This window comes from Eleutherodactylus coqui, chromosome 11 (genome assembly GCF_035609145.1).
Source record: "Eleutherodactylus coqui strain aEleCoq1 chromosome 11, aEleCoq1.hap1, whole genome shotgun sequence".
NCBI lineage: Eukaryota > Metazoa > Chordata > Amphibia > Anura > Eleutherodactylidae > Eleutherodactylus > Eleutherodactylus coqui.
In genome coordinates, this window is record NC_089847.1 from 142,278,943 (window position 1) to 142,287,882 (window position 8,940).

General features: G+C 62.6%; 1 protein-coding gene across 1 annotated transcript in view; it reads right to left on the reverse strand.

Moving 5' to 3' along the window:
* USH1C (USH1 protein network component harmonin) overlaps nt 1-6,315 on the reverse strand; it is an 87,109-nt gene extending 80,794 nt beyond the window's left edge. Inside the window, 2 exon segments of the mRNA XM_066583719.1 lie at nt 2,107-2,174; nt 6,243-6,315. Coding sequence (XP_066439816.1) covers nt 2,107-2,174; nt 6,243-6,278 — 104 coding nt within the window. The 5' untranslated portion in view covers nt 6,279-6,315.
* Between the last annotated feature and the right edge of the window lie 2,625 nt (nt 6,316-8,940).

An 8,940-nucleotide genomic window follows, 5' to 3' on the forward strand; every position in this document is an offset into this window, starting at 1 on the left:
TGAGGCAGCAGTGCATTTTGGGACAGGTGTGGGGGGGGAGGCAGCAGTGCATTGTGGGACAGGTGGGGGGGCAGCAGTGCATTGTGGGACAGGTGGGGGGGGCAGCAGTGCATTGTGGGACAGGAGGGGGAGCAGCAGTGCATTGTGGGACAGGTGTGGGGGGGCAGCAGTGCATTGTGGGACAGGTGGGGGGGGGCAGCAGTGCATTGTGGGACAGGAGGGGGAGCAGCAGTGCATTGTGGGACAGGTGGGGGGGGCAGCAGTGCATTGTGGGACAGGTGGGGGGGCAGCAGTGCATTGTGGGACAGGTGGGGGGGGCAGCAGTGCATCGTGGGACAGGTGGGGGGGGGCAGCAGTGCATCGTGGGACAGGTGGGGGGGCAGCAGTGCATCGTGGGACAGGTGGGGGGGAGGCAGCAGTGCATTTTGGGACAGGTGTGGGGGGGGAGGCAGCAGTGCATTGTGGGACAGGTGGGGGGGCAGCAGTGCATTGTGGGACAGGTGGGGGGGGCAGCAGTGCATTGTGGGACAGGAGGGGGAGCAGCAGTGCATTGTGGGACAGGTGTGGGGGGGCAGCAGTGCATTGTGGGACAGGTGGGGGGGGCAGCAGTGCATTGTGGGACAGGTGGGGGGGCAGCAGTGCATTGTGGGACAGGTGTGGGGGGCAGCAGTGCGTTGTGGGACAGGTCGGGGGAGCAGTGCATTGTGGGATAGGTGGGGGGGGAGCAGTGCATTGTGGGACAGGTGGGGGGCAGCAGTGCATTGTGGGACAGGTGGGGGGGCAGCAGTGCATTGTGGGACAGGTGGGGGGGCAGCAGTGCATTGTGGGACAGGTGGGGGGGCAGCAGTGCATTGTGGGACAGGTGTGGGGTTGCAGCAGTGCATTGTGGGACAGGTGGGGGGGGAGCAGTGCATTGTGGGACAGGTGTGGGGGGGCAGCAGTGCATTGTGGGACAGGTGGGGGGCAGCAGTGCATTGTGGGACAGGTGGGGGGTTGCAGCAGTGCATTGTGGGACAGGTGTGGGGGGGCAGCAGTGCATTGTGGGACAGGTGTGGGGGGGCAGCAGTGCATTGTGGGACAGGTGGGGGGCAGCAGTGCATCGTGGGACAGGTGGGGTGGGGGGGCAGCAGTGCATCGTGGGACAGGTGGGGGGGGCAGCAGTGCATTGTGGGACAGGTGGGGGGGCAGCAGTGCATTGTGGGACAGGTGGGGGCAGCAGTGCATTGTGGGACAGGTGGGGGGTTGCAGCAGTGCATTGTGGGACAGGTGTGGGGTTGCAGCAGTGCATCGTGGGACAGGTGGGGGGGGCAGCAGTGCATTGTGGGACAGGTGTGGGGGGGGCAGCAGTGCATTGTGGGACAGGTGGGGGGCAGCAGTGCATTGTGGGACAGGTCGGGGGAGCAGTGCATTGTGGGACAGGTCGGGGGAGCAGTGCATTGTGGGACAGGTGGGGGGGGGGCAGTGCATTGTGGGACAGGTGGGGGGGCAGTGCATTGTGGGACAGGTGGGGGGGCAGTGCATTGTGGGACAGGTCGGGGGAGCAGTGCATTGTGGGACAGGTCGGGGGAGCAGTGCATTGTGGGACAGGTGGGGGGGGCAGTGCATTGTGGGACAGGTGGGGGGGGCAGTGCATTGTGGGACAGGTCGGGGGAGCAGTGCATTGTGGGACAGGTCGGGGGAGCAGTGCATTGTGGGACAGGTGGGGGGAGCAGTGCATTGTGGGACAGGTGGGGGGGGCAGTGCATTGTGGGACAGGTGGGGGGGCAGTGCATTGTGGGACAGGTGGGGGGGGCAGTGCATTGTGGGACAGGTGGGGGGGGCAGTGCATTGTGGGACAGGTCGGGGGAGCAGTGCATTGTGGGACAGGTCGGGGGAGCAGTGCATTGTGGGACAGGTGGGGGGGGCAGTGCATTGTGGGACAGGTGGGGGGGGGCAGTGCATTGTGGGACAGGTCGGGGGAGCAGTGCATTGTGGGACAGGTCGGGGGAGCAGTGCATTGTGGGACAGGTGGGGGGAGCAGTGCATTGTGGGACAGGTGGGGGGGGCAGTGCATTGTGGGACAGGTGGGGGGGGCAGTGCATTGTGGGACAGGTGGCCCTCACTCACTGGTAGTACATGCGCAGCACATCGTACAGATAGTCTTTCTCCGCCTCGTTCTCAATGTATTTCTCCACCTGAAACACAGAACACTCACAGTGACCCCTCAGGATGAAGCCCCTCCCTGTACACACGGTCCCCCTGCTGCCCACCCCCACACACACACACAGTTCCCCCTCCCCATACACAGCATCCTCCCCCTATACACACGGTCCCGCCACACACACAGCCCTCCCCTCCCTGTCACACAGTCCCCCCCCCACACACACAGTCCCCTCCCCTCCCTGTCACACAGTCCCCCCCACACACAGCACCCCACACACACAGTAACCTCCCCTCCCCGTACACACAGCACCCCACACACACGGTCCCCCCCCCTCCCCACACACACACGGTCCCCCCCCTCCCCGTACACACAGCACCCCACACACACGGTCCCCCCCCGTACACACGGTCCCCCCACACATACAGTCCCCCCCCCCTCCCCGTACACACGGTCCCCCCCCCCCCCCCCGCCACACACACACACACAGTCCCCTCCCCGTACACACAGCACCCCACGCACACACAGTCCCCCCGTCCCCGTACACACAGCACCCCACACACAGTCCCCCCCAGTACACACAGCACCCCACAGACACAGTCCACCCCTCCCCGTAACACGGTCCCCCCACACACACACAGTCCGCTCCCCTCCCCGTACACAGCACTCCCCACACACACACTGTCCCCCCGTACACACAGCACCCCCCCAACACACACAGTTCCCCCCCTCCCCATAGACACAGCACCCCCCAACACACAGTCCCCCGCTCCCAGTGCACACAGCACCCCACACACACAAACAGCCCCCCCTCCCTGTACACACGGTCCCCCCCACACACACAGTCCCTTCCCCTCCCCGTACACACACAGTCCCCCCGTCCCTGTACACACAGCACCCCCCAACACACACAGTTCCCCCCCCACCCCATACACACAGCACCCCACACACACACAGTCCCCCCCTCCCAGTGCACACAGCACCCCACACACACAGTCCCCCCCTTCCCGTACACACAGCACCCCACACACACACAAAGTCCCCCCCTCCCTGTACACACAGCACCCCACACACACACAAACAGTCCCCCCTCACCGTACACACGCCCCCCCACCAGTCGCCCCCCTCCCCGTACACACGCCCCCCCCACACACAGTCCCCCCCCCGTACACACGCCCCCCACACACACACACACAAACAGCCCCCCCTCGCCGTACACACGCCCCCCCCCCCCCACACAGTCCCCCCCTCCCCGTACACACGCCCCCCCCACACACAGTCCCCCCTCCCCGTACACACGGTCCCCCCCACGCACACAGTCCCCCCATCCCCGTACACACAGCACCCCCCAACACACACAGTCCCCCCATCCCCGTACACACAGCACCCCCCAACACACACAGTTCCCCCCCCTCCCCATACACACAGCACCCCACACACACAGTCCCCCCCTCCCAGTGCACACAGCACCCCCCCACACACACACAGTCCCCCCCTTCCCGTACACACAGCACCCCACACACACAAACAGTCCCCCCCCTCCCCGTACACACAGCACCCCACACACAAACAGTCCCCCCCTCCCCGTACACACAGCACCCCCCAACACACACAGTTCCCCCCCCTCCCCATACACACAGCACCCCACACACACAGTCCCCCCCTCCCAGTGCACACAGCACCACCCACACACACACACACACAGTCCCCCCCTTCCCGTACACACAGCACCCCACACACACAAACAGTCCCCCCCCCTCCCCGTACACACAGCACCCCACACACACACAAACAATCCCCCCCTCCCCGTACACACGCCCCCCCCCCACACACACAAACAGTCCCCCCTCACCGTGCACACGCCCCCCCCCCCCACACACACAGTCCCCCCTCCCCGTACACACGCCCCCCCCCACACACACACACACAGTCCCCCCTCCCCGTACACACGCCCCCCCCACACACACACACAGTCCCCCCCTCCCCGTACACACGCCCCCCCCACACACACAGTCCCCCCCCTCCCCGTACACACAGCACCCCACACACAAACAGTCCCTCTCTCCCCGTACACACGCCCCCCACACACAAACAGTCCCCCTTCCCCGTACACACGCCCCCCCCCACACAAACAGTCCCCCCTCCCCGTACACACGCCCCCCCACACACAGTCCCCCCTCCCCATACACCCCCCCCCCACACACACAAACAGTCCCCCCTCCCCGTACACACGCCCCCCCCCCCCACACACAGTCCCCCAGTCCCCGTACACACAGCACCCCCCAACACACACAGCCCCACCCCCTCCCCATACACACAGCACCCCACACACACAGTCCCCCCCTCCCAGTACACACAGCACCCCACACACACAGTCCACCCCTCCCCCTATACACGGTCCTCCCCCACACACACACACAGTCCCCTCCCCTCACACACAGCACCCCCCCTCCCCACACACACAGTCCCCCCTCCCAGTACACACAGCACCCCACACACACACAAACGGTCCCCCCCCCCCCGAAGACACAGCACGGTCCCACTCCCACACAGTCCCTATATTCCCGCCCCCCCCCAGGGGCAGGCCCTGGAGTAGAGACACCGCCCTCGAGGGGACAGCACCGCAACGTAGGGTTTCCCCCCACCCGAGGGGTCAGCACCGCAGCGTGGGGATCCCACCCGAGAGGACGGCCCCGCGGTGTGGGGTTTCCCGCCATCCGAGGGGACGGCAGCGCGGCGTGGGGATTCCATCCGAGGGGACGGCACCGCGGCGTGGGGATTCCATCCGAGGGGACGGCAGCGCGGCATGGGGATTCCATCCGAGGGGACGGCACCGCGGCGTGGGGATTCCATCCGAGGGGACGGCAGCGCGGCGTGGGGATTCCATCCGAGGGGACGGCACCGCGGCGCGGGGATCCCATCCGAGGGGACGGCAGCGCGGCGTGGGGATCCCATCCGAGGGGACGGCAGCGCGGCGTGGGGATCCCATCCGAGGGGATGGCAGCGCGGCGTGGGGATCCCATCCGAGGGGACGGCAGCGCGGCGTGGGGATCCCATCCGAGGGGATGGCAGCGCGGCGTGGGGATCCCAGACCACGTTTTGAGTGCATAGTATCTCCTGTTCGTGCCCACTGCTATCCCCTGAGTTTCTGTGGGGAGGGAGCAGCCGTGGGCCACGAGGAGTTAACTGTAGGCGGAGTCACCGATGCCGCACGCTGGACTTTACCTTCAATAAAGCCAGAACAACCACCATGGAGGAGGGGGAGGGGCCGCTACCTGGTGACCCCGCAGAGGGGGAGGGGCCTCCCATCTACAGGTGTTATGTCTTCGTCCCCGTTCGCCATTACCCCTCTCGGGCGGAGTGTCCCCCACTTTCTCCCTTGCCCGAGGGGGGGAGCGGTGGATCCTGGCCACGCGGGGTTAACAGCCGTCCACAAATTCCTGTAACATTAGTGGGACATTTTCGGTATCTTGCGCCCGGCGAGCAGTAAGCGCAGTGATGACCTCGTTACGCCGCAGTGATGACCTCGTTTCGCCGCAGTGATGACCTCGTTACGCCGCAGTGATGACCTCGTTTCGGCGCAGTGATGACCTCGTTACGCCGCAGTGATGACCTCGTTACGCCGCAATGATGACCTCGTTACGCCGCAGTGATGACATCGTTACGCCGCAGTGATGACCTCGTTACGCCGCAGTGATGACCTCGTTACGCCGCAGTGATGACATAGTTACGCCGCAGTGATGACATCGTTACGCCGCAGCGATGACCTCGTTACGGCGCAGCGATGACCTCGTTTCGGCGCAGCGATGACCTCGTTACGGCGCAGTGATGACCTCGTTACGCCGCTGCGATGACCTCGTTGCCGTCCGCCAGTCTTTGCGGTTTGCCGACGCATCCGTTGTTTTCAGGTAGGTTGGCACACCTGTTGGCGCACCTGTTGGCGCCCGGCTGCGCCGTAACATACGTGGGGGCAAAGGCCACTGGCTGCACCCCAATATCAGGGGCCGCGGACCATCCGGACTACAAGGAGCAGCACAACCCCCGCATCCACCGGCGACCACGTCAGCGCGGGGGGCGGGGCCTCTGCTCCCCTGAAGCTCACCTTGTGGCGGAACTCCCGGGCGATCTTCCGCTCCATGCTCTCCGGTCTGCGGGACTCCGCCCCGAGATCAGCGGGCAGGAGGGCGGGGCTCAGCCGCGGGCAGGGGGTGGGGCGTAGCGCTGATTGGTCAGCAGGGCCAGAGCACGCCCACAGCTCGACTCTTGCAGGTACCCGCTGAACGGACGGACCCCAGAACGCGGGTAACCCGCGATGTGGCCCCCACCTGCAGGGGCCCCTGAGAGCCGCACAGCCAATCACCGCCGGGCTGCCAGCATTAACCCCTGAGTGACAAGGGGCCCCGCAGAGTAAACAGGGGATCCCCCATTGTTGTTGTGGCCCCCGCGGACCACCAGTCTGCCTCATTCAGAGAAGAGCCCTGCATTAACCCTTCACCTTCTTGGCCCTGGTGGACGCCCCGCGGGCCGGTCGCCCGCTTCCTTCTGCAGCGACGCGTTTATCGGAGAGGATAATGCGGCCCCCGTCGGCCATAATGGGGGTCCGATGTGTCCGCTGGTTAACGGATGAGATGACGCCGCCGCGATTTTGTCCTCCTTCCTACCAGAAATCGAAGGAGGAGCCCCAAAGTCCTGCTGGTGTCCGAGGGGCATCGGCGGGCGGCGAGGTGGAATATCACGAGCAAAAACACAGCAGCGCCCAGACACTGCGGGTATTAGTGTATCTTGACTCCACCAGGAAGTCCTGGTGGAGTCAAGATCGACAGAGGGCGACGCCCCCTGGAGGTGATTGGCTGCCCTTAAACTAGGTCCTGGAAGGGCAGTAAAAGGAAATAAGTGGTGCAACCGCAGAGCCTGTCCGCGCAGCGCCAGCCGTACGGAGTGTGGCAGCACACGGGCATAGTCGCTCCACAATGGGCACCCCCACCCGATGTCACTGAGGCACAGCGGCGGATCAGGGAGCCCACAGGGCCGGAGGAAAAGTGCCGGGCCAAGACCGCAGACGGAGAGGCAGCGCTATGGGCCCCACCCCCATTGCGACTATCGTGGCGGCGAAGTGCTAAGGCTGCCAGCGGGGGAGCGGCCGGCACAAAGCTCAATGTCCGGTCAGCGCCAGGGCAAAATGCGTCACATGGGGGAGCGGCGGCCACGCTGCACACAGTCCCGGCGGCAGCGCACTAGCGGGGGAGATCACTGTCCAGGCAGCACAAGAGGTGAGGCCGCCCCCGGAGCTGCGGGTAACACTATTGTTTGCCTTACGTTATCACCTGTACATGCTGCCACTGTGCTGCTAGGACCTTGCAGGCTTCACCCTATCAGAAGCTAGGGGCGTGAGAGGGGCGTTCCTTCTGTCACACCCCTAGCTTCCGGTGGTGTCAAGATACACTAATACCGACACTGCGACCGGGCGGAAACCCCAACCGCTAGCAAGCTGCAAGCAACAAGCACTACATACCCGGGATTAGTGATTGTGATGTGTGATGATTGTGACTACACACCCAGGTTACCAGTCTTACACGCAGTGACTGTGATGTGTGATAATTGTGACTACACACCCCGGGTTACCAGCCTTACACGCAGTGACTGTGATGTGTGATGATTGTGACTACACACCCCGGGTTAGTGGTCTTACATGCAGTGACTGTGATGTGTGATGATTGTGACTACACACCCAGGTTACCAGCCTTACATGCAGTGACTGTGATGTGTGATGATTGTGACTACACACCCCGGGTTAGTGGTCTTACACGCAGTGACTGTGATGTGTGATGACTGTGATGTGTGATGATTGTGACTACACACCCGGGTTACCAGTCTTACACGAAGTGACTGTGATGTGTGATGATTGTGACTACATACCCAGGGTTACCAGTCTTACACGCAGTGACTGTGATGTGTGATGATTGTGATGTGTGATGATTGTGACTACACACCCAGGGTTACCAGTCTTACACGCAGTGACTGTGATGTGTGATGATTGTGACTACACACCCAGGGTTAGTGGTCTTACATGCAGTGATTGTGATGTGTGATGACTGTGATGTGTGATGATTGTGATTACACACCCCGGGTTACCAGTCTTACACACAGTGATTGTGATGTGTGATGACTTTGATGTGTGATGATTGTGACTACACATCCAGGGTTAGTGGTCTTACACGTAGTGACTGTGATGTGTGATGATTGTGACTACACACCCAGGTTACCAGTCTTACATGCAGTGACTGTGATGTGTGATGACTGTGATGTGTGATGATTGTGACTACACACCCGGGTTACCAGTCTTACACGTAGTGACTGTGATGTGTGATGATTGTGACTACACACCCAGGTTACCAGTCTTACATGCAGTGACTGTGATGTGTGATGACTGTGATGTGTGATGATTGTGACTACACACCCGGGTTACCAGTCTTACACGTAGTGACTGTGATGTGTGATGATTGTGATGTGTGATGATTGTGACTACACACCCAGGTTACCAGTTTTACACGCAGTGACTGTGATGTGTGATGATTGGGACTACACACCCGGGTTACCAGTCTTACACGCAGTGACTGTGATGTGTGATGATTGTGATGTGTGATGATTGTGATTACACACCTCGGGTTACCAGTCTTACACGCAGTGACTGTGATGTGTGATGATTGTGATGTGTGATGATTGTGATTACACACCTCGGGTTACCAGTCTTACACGCAGTGACTGTGATGTGTGATGATTGTGATGTGTGATGATTGTGA